At 40.0% G+C, this 14,761-nt stretch overlaps 1 protein-coding gene across 1 annotated transcript in view; it reads left to right on the top strand.

The window, feature by feature from the left end:
* Positions 1-14,761, top strand: part of SYNPO2 (synaptopodin 2) — a 116,644-nt gene that overhangs the window by 68,826 nt on the left and 33,057 nt on the right. Inside the window, exon 2 of the mRNA XM_065405358.1 lies at positions 13,517-13,668. Coding sequence (XP_065261430.1) covers positions 13,517-13,668 — 152 coding nt within the window. The remainder of the gene's footprint in view (positions 1-13,516; positions 13,669-14,761) is intronic.

Below are 14,761 nucleotides of genomic sequence, written 5' to 3' on the forward strand. Positions count from 1 at the left end.
ATTGGCCACTTTTCAACCGAACATGGGGAAACTGTGTGAAACTTCTGTAACTTTTGCCTGGTTTGAAATGAAACCAATCAAAGAATGGTGGAGCTTGGTAGAATTTCACCTTGAAAAGTGAAACCAAAGGGAAGGAGCTGCAGAATCACTCAAACGGAAACAGGTTGGGACCTTTAAATATGTTTGATAATCAGATCATTTGATTGACTGGATATTCCACTTAGAAATGGGCCCAAATCACTGGGTTTGGAACCAACTTTCAACTTTGTGCTCTCAGCTGAGCAGGTTTGGATCCAGGGGACTTTCAGGCCTGTGGTTTTGTTTTTAAGGGCCATCTATACTGGGACTGGTATTATTCTCAAAAGAACCTATGGTGTATGTTAGTACAGGAAGATTATTCTTTTAACGGTTTTATTCCTTTAACAGCTACTCACTTTTTTTATTCCATTGTATTATTGCATGATTTGACTATTTATTTTTATTACATTAGTACAGGGGTAGGCAACCTATAGCATGCATGCCGAAGGCGGCACACGAGCTGATTTTCAGTGGCACTCACACTGCCCGGGTCCTGGCCACCAGTCTGGGGGGCTCTGCATTTTAATTTAATTTTAAATGAAGCTTCTTAAACATTTTAAAAACCTTATTTACTTTACATACAACAATAGTTTAGTTATATATTATAGACTTATAGAAAGAGACCTTCTAAAAATGTTAAAATGTATTACTGGCACGCAAAACCTTAAATTAGAGTGAATAAATGAAGACTCGGCACATCACTTCTGAAAGGTTGCCGAACCCTGCATTAGTACCTAGAGGTCCTAGCTGAGATCCAGGCCCAACTGTGCTAGGCATTGTACATACACATATTAAAAGGCAGTCCCTGCATTTAATAACGTAATGCCATTGCTTTCTCAGCAGAAGTGAGACAGAACCACTCCTTTTCATCTCACGGCCCTTTTGGTGTTGACTGAATTGCTGCGCAAGCAGTGAGACAAGTGGCAAAAAATACATCATATGGTACACATTTCAGTATAACACAGTGACATCATTGACAGGGATAGCTGTGGTACTTAGTGAAAAAGAAACCTATAAAAACGCACTTGTGTCTCATTATGCTTCCTCTGCTATTCCTTTCAAGCAGATGGACACATGCCTTGCTTGTATATTTGCAAACTCATGATATAATGTTAGGAGATTGTCATAAACTAGACCATTTCAGGAAGATAGAATCAAGATTTAACTGTAGCTCCTGTTGGACTAGTTTTGCATTAAGGATCAAGCGTGTTATCTCTTATCTGACTTTGTAAGAGAAACCTCCCATGTCAACAGAATTAAGGCAGATGACTGATAGAGTGAAAATGGGCTTGGATAGGCACATAGGAGTGAGTAATTGATACAGGATATGGAGATAGGAGTATATGTATGTAAGTGCATATTGGTAGCTGAGTGGCTCCTTTGCCTGCTAGTAGGGTGAATTTATGTGTGCACATCATTAATTAGGAATGAGCTAGTCAGGAAAATCAGGGCAGGGGGATCGGATGCAGATGGCAGGAGAAACCACTGGATTCACAAACATATTCTTGAGGTGAAGCTAAGTGGAGAACAAAGATTTCCAGCAAACACCCACCCCCTCTATCCCTCGAAAAAACAAAACCAAAAAAATCCCAACAACCAGATTTCTTGCACTTTTCTAGGCACCATTCTTTTCAGAATACTGTGGAACAAAAAATAATCCTGCACGGCTGTGAATTCTCTAGTGTAGCCGAGCCCCTAGTCATACACACTTCAAGTCAAAGGGAGCATTAGTAGAGGAAGTGGTGTGATCCTTTGCTATATTAAACAGGTAACTTCAAAATGCCAACCAAAAGCGTGCAATGTAACACCAAACATCATATTGTATTAATAAAAATAATAACTGGAGAAAACCATCCCTCATCCAGCATGATGTCTGTCAGTATAATGCAGAGCCTTAAAGTAATGCCCAGGGCTCACTGTTGGGAAATTTGCTGTGTCGTCAGCATACCAGATCAATATTTTGGAGGTCATTACCTCATCCCTTCTTCAGTTGCTAGCCTTGGATTTCTGCCAGAGCAAAAGGCAAGATTATACTGTTAGTACACGTAGGAATAGCTTTTGAAAACTCGGGCAAGCTTTTCCATCCACTGCTCTCTGGCTCTGGGTAACACAAATACTCCACAGTTCATACACAGTGGAGCCTGCTTCTTTATTTCACTGTAGCAGCATGTGTGTAATTTTTTATTACAACCATCACTTGATTGATTTGCACTACAAAAATTTGAACTTCTGCATTATGTCTAATAGTTAGGGTACACTTCTTTTCATGAGGGGAGGGAGCAGGTACTGCACATAGACTTCTCTGAGTTAAGACAATACAAAATGGAATTCCTCATTTATAGAGCAATCGGAAGAAAACCAGAGTGTTAAACAATGTGATGTAACGTTAAGTAGTTAAACCAATAAATATGATTAGAATGTACACAGTAAAAATACTGCATTCTCTAGCCAGGGGATGAGCACTGAACCTTTGTTGAAGTAGTACAATCACATGATTCACTGAGATTTAAGTTTTGTAAATGTATTAGTGTTTTTTGCAAGTAAACCCAAACCCTCAGCTGACATCTATTTCCCACAGCCTAGTACAATGTGTGGCCGATACACCACTGTTCTGCCCTTACACCAATGTCAGGTCATTTAGGGTCTAATCCTGCCCTTGTTATAGTCAATGGCAACACTCCCCTTGACTCAGATGGGTGTAGGATGAGGCCTTCTGTCACGTGGAGGGAAAAGCCATGATTTAGCTTGGATCTAGCAAGTGCAAAAGGATTACATCTGAAACTGAATATAGATGTGGGCAACAGAAAAATGTGTGCGCATGTAAACACACAACTTCTTTTCTCCTACATCTCCCTGGTGCTGTACTCTCGTGTTGTTATTTATGCCCCAATAAAGAGATTACCCTACAGTAGAGAGAAACACTTTAAATGTAAATTTATCTGATATGAAAAACCAACTTTACATTCATGGGTGAATCATGGAGTTCTCCCTCTCCAGCCTGCACTTTTCTGCTTCTAGCGCAGGGATAGGCAACCTATGGCATGCGTGCCGAAGGCGGCACATGAGCTGATTTTCAGTGGCACTCACACTGCCCGGGTCCTGGCCACCAGTCCGGGGGGGCTCTGCATTTTAATTTAATTTTAAATGAAGCTTCTTAAACATTTTAAAAACCTTATTTACTTTATATACAACAATAGTTTAGTTATATATTATAGACTTCTAGAAAGAGATCTTCTAAAAACGTTAAAATGTATTACTGGCACGCAAAACCTTAAATTAGAATGAATAAATGAAGACTCAGCACATCACTTCTGAAAGGTTGCCGACCCCTGTTCTAGCCTATATTTCCAGACTTGTAATGCAAATATGTTGGATTTGGAAAGAGATCAAAGACAAGGGCGCTTGCTGGGATTACACTATATAAATCGAAAATATTCCTAGGGGAATGTCAGAGGGAGTGGGCTGGGGAGCTGAACAATAAAAGTTCTGGAGCTGATTAAACACTCTGGGCCAGATCTCCAGCTGGTGTAAATTGGTACAGTTCCACTGATTTCAATGGAGCCATGCCAATTTATACGAGCTGAGAACATGGCCCTCCAGTGACAGCATTTGAGGTCCCCTGGAAACTGGAACTTCTTAGGCTCCCTACAGATTTGAAGAGTTCTGTTTTGGCCATAACAGCGCTTTTCAGGTAAATCAGCATTCTACAGTCAATATATGGCTATGCTCAGGGTTTTCCATTCTTCTGCTTACCAATTATTGTATGTAACCGTGCACCCAGCTATTGTTAAGTCTAGATACTAAATCAGTACAAAAACTAACTTGATTCTGTTATGGCCTATGGTATCATCAGATGATTTCTCTGCCTTCTCTCTTCAGTCTGTCTCACCATTTTTAAATATAAGGCCTGCCTATGCAACCGATTAGCAAGTCACTGTTAGCTCCCCTCCACACCCTGGGTCCAAACCTCTACTGGTCTAATTCCATTGACTTCCATGGAGTTTATGCCAGCACAGTATTCGACCTGGTCTGTGCAATGAATCAGGGCATAGGGAGAGATTGATACCGGGTGTCACTGCTTCCAGAGGTGTTGATTTGTAGCATAACAGGAGACTGGTAGTTTGAAGGCTGCTGGCAACAAAGGGAGGACAGACCAAACATAGGCATTTACCTCTGTGAATACTATTTTAAATAGTGACAAGATTACAGATGAAGGGGAGGAGGAGAGCAAAAGGGATAAAAGAAGGACAAAGGATTGGAAAAGTCATTGATTTGGCCATGTGACTGGCTGGACTCTCCCCCCCCCTCCCCCGAATACGTATGTGTAACTAACATTATAAAAGTACATTCTGTAATGTACGAGCAATTACAGCGTATGCTCACAAATGTAACATGCAAGTTTAGGGCTCCGGGAGCACAAAGACATTACAAGTAGAATGCAGCTGCCTGCTCTAGAACCCACAGAAGGAGCAAGCATCTGGCTCAATGTAGGAGATAGAGCATTCAGCACTTTACTATAATTTGTGTTCTGGTAGCACCCAAGTGTTAGAAAGTGCCCATATGCCCATGGGAATTTACAATCTGTGGTCCTGAAGAGCAAACAATTTTCTGGTTTCAATCCAGCAAACACTTTGTGTAACTTTACTCACGTGAGTAGTTCCTTCTTCTCACGAGTATCCTATTGTGGGACTACTCATGTGAGGAAATTTATGCATGCATATGTGTTTGCAAGTTCAAGACAAACAACATATAATGGGTGGGGGAAAAGGGCTGCGATCAAAATAGGAAGTTTTCTATTCATTGACAATGAAAATCACCAAAAGCAGCAAGCACAAGGCCTGGTTCTCCACTGTCTTACATTTTCTTTAGAAAGTTTCACCTGTGCAAAATGAGTGTAAAGTGCCACTGCTACTACAAATGAGTAGAGAATTCTGATTTGGTAGCATGTTTGTACTCACTTTGAGCGGGTGTAAATAATTACATAAAGCGAAAGCAACGGAGAATCAAGCCCATTTTGCTCAGAAGAGACCAGCATTGTTTTATGTTTCTGTACCTTCATTTATACCCAGACCGTGATGTTATAAATGTATAATGTATGGCAGTCTAGATCATTTAATGGTAAATGTATTTCTGCTTGAAGATATAAAACTTGGGAACAGGGGAAGTAAATGACACAACAGGAAATGTGAATGCTGTGGTATTAGAAGATGTGCCTTAAATAGGGTTGCCGCCACCTCTGAGACACATTAAAACCAGTCAATGGCCGCCTAACCCAGTGCCCACTATAGCAAATTATTACTAAAATATTTTAGATAACCATTTTACAAAACAAACAAAAACAAAAATACCCCTAACACAATATGTGTATGTTTATGTTCTTTTATCACTTTTTTTAAACCTTATCCTAACACGGTGCCACAGTCTGGACTAGGGGAGTGTGAATTGTTGAGCATGCTAACATGTTCTGACTTCAAGAGTAGGCTAGATAAGTTTATGGAGGGAATGGTTTGATGGGTTAACGTGATTTTAGTCAGCAGATTTTAGTCAATTAGGCATTAACGAGCCATCGCTGGTAAAATCAGGGTCCGGCTGTAGAATCTTGCCTGTATGCTCGGGGTTCTACTGATCGCCATATTTGGGGTCGGGAAGGAATTTTCCTCCAGGGTAGATTGGCAGAGGCCCTGGAGGTTTTTCGCCTTCCTCCGCAGCATAGGGCAGGGGTCGCAGGCTGGAGGATTCTCAGCGACTTAATTTAAAGACTTCAAGGGAAAGTGGGTGGGTCAGCTTTTGTGGCCTGCATCATGCGGGAGGTCAGACTAGATGACCATATTGGTCCCTTCTGACCTTAAAGTCTATGAGTCTATGAGTCTATGTCCCAAATTAAGAAAAAATGGCACATTAAATCTTTTAACTGGCAAAGCAGTACAAAAACCAGCCAGGCTGATTAAAAACTGGCCAGGAGGCAAGGCAACCCTAGCTTTAAAGGCTGTGCTTCCCAGACAGTCAGGGTGGGGCACTCTGAAGCTCTTATTACACACAGTCAGTTGACACCTGACAGAATACAGCAGAGCTCTTGCAAGCAGTTTAAGTGCTGAGTAATCACTGAGCGCTACTGGAGGCCTGAGCTCAATGTGTTTACATGATAAGGGCAGTGAATTTGGTGGTCTCAGTGGCCATAGGTGCACAAAACCATTATGGAATTCAGGGTATCTGACAATAGCTGCTTGAGAAGACTCAGAACAGGAATAGTAGCAGTGTTGAAAACTGAGGAAGATTAACGTATGTTGATGTGGACTAAGCCAGAGCTAACATCTCTCTCATGATTTTGGCATCAATTAGATGATTTGTGTGATCAGGGAAGGACTCCTGTGTAAGGGGCTGCAAAATTAGGGTTTAGGGTCTGTAGTTTATGATAAGCTAAATTCAGGTTAAGTTCATTTTCAGTCACAATATTTTTAATTCTCTGATTTAATAATAAATAAAAAGCACTAATATCCTTTAATAGTTTGTACCATTCGATACTTCTATTTCCTGCCCATAATCTCACATACTGTACTGTACACTGCTAATTCTATTTAACTGACAGATAATTTGTTAATACATTTAAATAGGTTTGCAATTCTGTGTATTTGCTGTAGGGTTTATAAACAGAGAGGAAATGAAATTTCATACTTTTTTTTTTTAGCATAAATAAAAAAGAAAGACTCTTGGAAAAGAGATCATAAACTTTGTGACCAAGGGCAAATAAATTAATGAAAATGATGATTACTAGAAAAAAATGAAACACTTCTTACAGTAAATTTAATGTCTAATTATATTAAATTAAATTTATGATTATATTAAGCTATCTTTACACTGAGCAGTCTCTGAAGCATATTTGAATATATCTAGTTAACATTTTTATTTGATTACTGCAGCAACTAGCAGTAATCCTATGATTATCAGTACTGTCATTATCAATATGGATTTGGCAAGTTTGCCACCTAAATAAAAAGATTTTCAGCAAGCATCATCTGATCTTTAAAATGCTTTGGTTGATTTTGAAATAGTTAACAAATACCAGTATAGCTCTTATAGTCCCCTATGCTTTCTTAGTGCTGAGTCCTGCTTCTAGTCAAGTCAATTGGCTTCAGTAGGAGCAGGATTGGATCATTAAGCAGTTCTGTAGCATGAACAATAGTTTGGCTGGGATTTTCAAAATAGCCTGTGTGAGTTAGGCACCCAAGTCCTATTGAAATTTGCCAAATTGTCAAAATAATCCAGAGCCATTCTTCAAGTCCTGTAATCAAACTGCCAAGAAGGCGATGATCTGAAAACTTGAACATTATAGCAAGTAATAGTTAGACATGCTGTACCAAATTAAAATAAATCAGCATAATCTCCCAGTTTACTATCAGCAGATATTTACATAGTGCTGAATAAACTTCAATAGATTATTGGTTTTGCTTATATTCAATAATGTAATAAAGATAGTTTTATTTTCCAAAAACTGTATTTTTTCCACTGGTCAACTATTTGGGACAATGAACTGGCAATGTTACAAAAATGCAGAAGAACCTAACGAACATGCATAGTATTGGCAGTTACAACATGGTGTTGCTGTCCTGCCAATGTGACAAACATAAGAGTTCCCTTAAATCCTTCAGAATTCAGAATAAATATTTATGTTGACATTTCACTGTTTGATAATGTTAATTTTGTATTGTGAAGAAATAATGGAGTAGTCAGCAGTTCTAAACAGCAGGTGGTATATAACTGGAATGATCAAAAAAAGGAGTCCCACATTCAGGGACGGAGCTTTCATCACTAGCAACACATTCTGCATCAGAGGGAAGGAAGTAAAGCACTAGAACATTCCAGCAGAGCAGCTGGTGTCTAGACAGGTTCAGCACAAGTGGTGGAAAGCTGCAGCAGTGATGATTGTACGACAAAATTAATTATGAACACTGAGAAGCTATTGGAATTTTACAGAAGTTTCCCTAGTAATGACAACCTACTTAGTAGTTTTAGAGTAAGGAAATTTTTGATTCCTTTAGAAACACTAGCCCAAAGAAGGTAGAAGCAGATAGTGACTAAAAAAGCCCAGGTTGAGCCATGAGGCTTCACTGATTTTATACTAGTGACACTCTTCTGTCTTTGGTGGAGTCTCCTGTGGAGAGTCTTGCCGCTGAATTCCCCACAACTGAAGAATGGTTCCTCAGTTTCCACTGTGTAATCAAATTACATGGTTGTCAGCAGAAAAAACAGCTCTCAGTTTTCTCTAGGAGTGGTAAAGAGTTTTCTGTTGAGACTTTGTAATGGAGAATAGGGTTTTCAAGTAAATAATTTGTTATGCAGAAAGGGTCTGCTTTCCTTGAACATTTTTGATCTTTTGTCAGAAAACCAGAAACCTAAAAACAGAAAAAATTCAGTTTTTTGTTTATTCAATTAAATGTCAAAATTTTCCATTGAAAATTTTGATGAAAACCATTTATTTCCCAGTCTGTGGAAATATTCAGTGGGGTTAACTACCATCCCCAATTTTCTGACCACCACTAGATTCTCCCCCTGCGTTATGGGTAAACTACAGTGCCTGATAATATCTTGAGATTAGGCCAGCAGCAAGCCAACGTGGTTTTTCTGCACTCAGAGCACAGCAGTATCTCCTTGTCCAACAGCTACTATCAGTTAGCTGGCTTCTAGTTCCTTCTTCAGTTCTCTCTGCCCCTTGACTTCAGCAGAAACCTCTCACTGAACACGGGCGGGGGGGGGGAGTGCAGATTGTAGCTAGCTGCTGGCTGGCTGGCCTATGCTGGGAAAGGGGCTTCTGAACAGGAGAGGAGCTTGCACACCATATGGGTAAAGAGAAGAGGTCAATTTTGGAGTGGAGGGAAAGGAGAGAAGGAGGGAAGCCAGAAGAGCAGAGGTGTGAATGGAGAGCTGGAGAAGAAGGGGAATTATTAAAAATAAAAGACTTATTTTTTTGTTAAATATTTTTAAAATTCTCCATTAACAAATAAAGGAACTATAGTACATCAGTGTGACAGAAAAATCACGTTAAGGGTTTGACTTATACTGGTAAATCAGGAAATTCAGAGTAACACTTCCTGGTCGCTAACAACATAAGAATTGAAGTGCTGACAGAAGAGCTGTGTATGTTTAGCCTGGCTCTGAAAATGAATATTTTTTATTTATGCCCAGTCCCACAAGGTGAAGAACATCACTTTTGAGGCTCTGAGTGTCCCTCAGCTCCCAGAGCTGCAGGTTTTCAGCACTTTTCAAGAAGCTCAAGAAAGTGCTCAGCACCTCACAGGTTTGGGGCCTCACTGAAAAGTTTGGGTAGTAGCATAGGAAGGGCAGTGGAATGTACCTGAGCCCTAATCTGAAAGGATCACGTCTAAGGATAGGAGAGTGAAAATTGCTGCCCATTTAGTTCTGATGCTGCCAATAAGACTAGTTAAAAATTGATGCCACATATTACTGGTCAGTCTAGTCATGTAGACATCTTGCCACTGGACAATGAATGGAGATCCCTAATTTATTTCACATAAATCACCAAACAGCTATGAAATGGGTAACAATTGCTGACCTGAGCCAGATTCAAATTGGCAACCTACCGTAGAAGTAAAAGGACAGAAACAGGCGATTTCCCTTAACATCGTAGGAATTCCTTATTTCTATAGTGAAAATCACAGGAATTATTTATTTTCCATTTACACTCTTTCAGAGTTCATATATTTTTATTTTTAATGTTTCTGCATTTTAAAAACTGGTGTAAATTTAATTTGTTTCTAACATGATTACTAAATATTTACTTTAAGGGTTATATTGCATTATAAACATTTTAATGGAAATGTCATTCACGTTTAAAAAACAAAATGAATCCAACCTCATTTATGCAGAGAAACATACTAAAGACTATCTAAGCCATCATTGCTTCCCAAAGTGCAAGGATGTTTATAGTCCTGCTAGAAAAGGATAAACACAGCATACCACTCCATATTTGTAAATGTTAGCTGCTCTGCAAGGTGGCGACTGGCTGCCGTATGCACTGGATTATTGTTTCTCCATTGTCCAGAAGGCCATATTGTGACACATGGGTGTTTATAAATTTTAACAGCCAAGATGAATGGCCAGCAGCAGCAAAAAGGATTATAGTCCCACTGTTATTTTCAAATAGCATTATGAGTCCAGGAATTGCCTCCAGAAATGGGTTGCCTTACAGAACTGCCTCCAGAAATGGGATCCTATACAGAAGCTCAGCTACTAATGGCCCCAGTGCAAACTGGGAATAACTCCATTGGAAACAATGGGCCGACACCACGCCAATGAGTGTGGTATAAATACCAAGATGCACGTTAGCAAATAATGGTTTTGAGGACTATACATATTTACATTACTGTACCCAGGCCTGTGATAATATTAAATAAAATAGCTAAGAAGATTATCTATGATTATGTGTATCTGTGTTTTTATGTCTTTGTCATAACCTATGTACACAATATTAAGGCTGAAGTATTCATACATGCCCAAAAGATAGAAAATTCAGAGTTCAGATTCCATGACAACCCCTTTGTGTATATGTATTGTTTTATAATACAGTTTTGCACGCTTCCTGGTTAATATAACAACATTTGCCAAATATGTATTTTATAAATAGCAGTTAACTGGATGGCATTTCTTGAGTGGTGTTGAAGATGTCTATGGTTTGTTATAAAGCAGGGGTTCTCAAACTGGGGGTTCGGACCCCTCAGGGGGGTCGCGAGGTTATTACATGGGGGGTCACAAGCTGTCAGCCTCCACCCCAAACCCCGCTTTGCCTCCAGCATCTATAATGGTGTTAAATATATTTAAAAGTGTTTTTAATTTATAAGGGGGATCACACTCAGAGGCTTGCTATGTGTACAAAACTTTGAGAATCACTGTTATAAAGGAACTATGATGGGTCACAATGTTGTACTGGCAATGGAAAGAGGACTGGAGCAGTAAAAACTGATCAGTTCAGATAGATTCTTTAATGAGAATCTTGGCAGGCTGTGCTATTGACAGATCTGGTTATGCTCTTGAACAGAGGAGCTTAAAACAATAATGGGGCTCTCCCATCAGTATACTCCTAGGCTTAAGGAGCTGAGAAGACAGAATAAAACCCTTTGGGACAACAAAGAAGAATTAAAGAAGCTTTCTTTGTGTGTGTACCACCTCGAAAGATCTAGCAAGACCACAGCACAAGTTAGCAAATGTTAGATTGGGTTAGCACTTGGTTGGGAAACCTAGATGCTGTATTGTGTAATCCCAACAGGTAACATTCTTTTCTCTGCACCAGTACTAGTTTAATACCCCAGCATCGGTTATGAGGCATTGGAAGGTAGGAGGTGTTCTTCCATGGATGTGATGTAAATCCTACCCACTTTTGGTTATTAAAGTTCCCACTGCACTTTTTGCAAAAGTAGAATTGTTAACCCTGCAGTTATAGCCACATTCCACATTGGGTAATTACATTCTTCTGGCTGCTGAACTTCTCCCTTCATTTGCAGCAGGATATACAGCATCTCTCTTCACTTCTTGTCCTAAACTGTTTTGATGTGTTGCTGTGCACTCTTGAACAGCTGTCGCCTTCCACCACAAAGCTACATGCACTTTATTATTTAGCAAAGCGATCCCTATATGTTCCTTACCAACTGTACTCCCCAGCAGTGTTGTGAGGCTTGACTAATGAATATATAGTGCTTTAAGGTCCCTGGGAGGAATACACAGATGCATGAGGGAATCTTAGGCACCTAAATGGTTGGTGACAATCATTTTAGAGTATTCCTCCTTGTGGTTTTACAGCTTCAGTTAACACTAAGAAGAGGTACACTCTATTTATTAAAAGGAATGAATGAGGAGTGTCTTCAACAAGTAGTTTCTAGTTCCAATAATTTAAGACATTGTTTTGGACCCATAATGCATTAAATGGGTTGGGGGCTAGATGCCTTAGAGATCATTGCTCTCCCCATGTGATACTGCAACAGCTGAGATAGTCCAGGTCATGACACCTGGAGATGACATCTTTCCAATTTAATCACAAAGGTGTTGGAGATGGGGCATTGTTGGAGAGAAATCCCCAATGACAGGGTTTGTTTTCTGCCTTTGTTTGGAAGAACCTGGATCTATTGACCCCATTTATTCTTCCTGACTTTTTCTAGCATGACTAGAGGCAAAAGTTTTTTTGGGGGGAAGGTGGTGATGGAGAAAGAGTTTGAGGGTTAGCTAGTGGGATTTAGAGAGGGGTTGGTGGGTTTTTTGGACTTTCTGTGAATGGTTATTTGATCATGTAATGTTCATAAGGGCATCAAGAGAGTGTGCATTCTTTAGAAATCAAAACAAATAAATCTGAAAATCCTTCACTGACCTTTTAATATGCTATTCCCCCTTACAGCAGTGATTACTTAAATGGGCCCAAATCTATGAAGTCTGTGTAGGATTTCTTCTCATGATACTTATCTGATTTATCATGACGACTTGTTTCCTTCCTAACAGTGATTCATTGCAACAGGCTATATACTCTTTTAATTGCCCATTTACAGTTTAGCCCATTTATTTTCTCCTTCTCTCTGTATCGAAGATAAATATGCACATTATATTAACTCATCTGTATAGCTGAACTGTTGTTCAAGAGCAAGAAAATGTTGTGGCAGGTGTATGTATTTGTGTACAAAAATTAGGGCCAAAACCAAGGGTACCTAAAGTTAGGCTGCTAAATCCATACAAGGGCACCTAAATAGCTGCCCTGATTATCAAAGGTGTTGAGCCTCCAATGGCACCCATTGTCTTCAGCACTTTTGAAAATCAGGGCACTTAATTAAGATGACTAAATCTGAATTGAGGACAGTTTTTTCCAGAGTGAGGTGCCTATAGTTAGTCACCTAAATAAAAGTGTTTGTTCCATTGTCTGCGGTGCTGAGCAGCCGTAGCTCCCATTGAAGTCAAATGGCACGCAAATATGAAAATCTTGGCCTCGAGGAGCCTTACTTTAGGGACTCATTTTTGAAAACTTGGCCTAGGTTTCTAAGAGGATGTCAGCTCCTCATTTTACTGAGCTATCTACACAAACTCCTGGTAGTCTCTCATTAGCCAGCTGAGTGGTGAGCTAAATCTTTTGCTTTTCTGCTGAACTCTGTTCTTTGTACTGTTACCTCATCCTTCCATGCCATCGCCACCCCGTTGGTCTGTTTCATCTGCCTTTTGCATTCTGTTTGATACCTAGATTGTAAGCTCGCTGGGGCAGATTGTCTTTTGTTATTTGCCACTACAATACCTAGCTTAATAGGGCTTGATCCTTGATTTGCATTCCCCAGTATTACTGTACTATAAATAAGTATATACATGAACCCATGTTTTTCTACTGAGCATGTGGGGTTGGAGTTGCTGTTTTCTAATTATACAATTCTCAATTTAATTTACTTTTAACTCATCTCAGGTTCGCAGCAAGAGCAAAGCATCCAAGGCTGGGCTGTGTGAGGGGGATGAGGTGGTGTCTATCAATGGCAAGTCCTGTGCAGACTTAACCTATTCTGAAGTTATCACTCTTATGGAAGGTCTGACTGATGCCCTCCAGCTGCTTATCAAGAGGTAAAGGAATGTTCAGAATGCTTTGGCATACATTCTGCTCCCTAAACTTACTGGCAAAACATGGTGTTGCATGCATGTCCATTTTATAGACATGTACTGTGAATTTCCAATATATAGTAATATTATTATTTATGTATTTATCACCAGCACCTTGCCACTGTACAAATGTAAAGGAAGACATAGTTCCTGGCCACAAAACGCCCACTTGATAGTTCAGACAGCACAGTTCAGATACATATGCTGCATCGATTCAGGGTACTACCTCCTTATGGTACAGTTTTATCTATCTATGCTACTTATATGCCCCCTGTCACCATAGCATCCGAGTGCCTCAGAATCTTTAATGGGTTTATCTTCACAGGAGTGTTGACCTCTGTGAGGTATGGAAGTACTATTACTCCCATTTCGCAGACAAGGTATTGAGGCACAGAGTGACTAAGTGACTTGCCTAAGATGTGTGGCAGAACAGGGAATTGCACCCATCTGTCCCATCTCCCAGGCAGGTGCCCTAACCACTGGACCAACCTTCCTCTCCATTTAAAGACTGCAGCTCTCTGGTTCATGCATTATGGCTTACCAGTGACAGTCTTAGCAAAAGTAATGTGTTTTCAGGAGGGATGTCACAAGGATGATCCGGTACATAAGGGTGAGAGGGAAAGGAAGGAATATGAGCGTGCAGGAGTGATACAAGAGAGGCATTTTGAATGAGGTGTAAGCAGAGCAAAGATTGTATACATGACAAGGGAACGGTGTATAGATGACATGACAAGGAGTTTCCTGAGAGAGAGTGGTCAGAACAGGGACCAGAAGTCAGGAGACATGACTTCCATTTCTGTTTCTGACTCACTATGTGACCTTTAGCAAGTTGCTTAACCTCTCTATGACTCCGTTTCTCCATCTGTAGATTGGTGATCGAGATATTTATTCTCCTTTATAAAACACTCTGAGTCTTGCATTCAGTGTTGCTACCCCTCTAATATATAGTATAAATTCTATGTGGGTAAGAAAAGGAGACGACCCAAGGACCCTTCCTCCTATGCAGAGGCCAGCCACAATAGGGGCAGGGAACATTGCCAGTGCTCTCAACTAGTGT

Source organism: Emys orbicularis, chromosome 5 (genome assembly GCF_028017835.1).
Source record: "Emys orbicularis isolate rEmyOrb1 chromosome 5, rEmyOrb1.hap1, whole genome shotgun sequence".
NCBI lineage: Eukaryota > Metazoa > Chordata > Testudines > Emydidae > Emys > Emys orbicularis.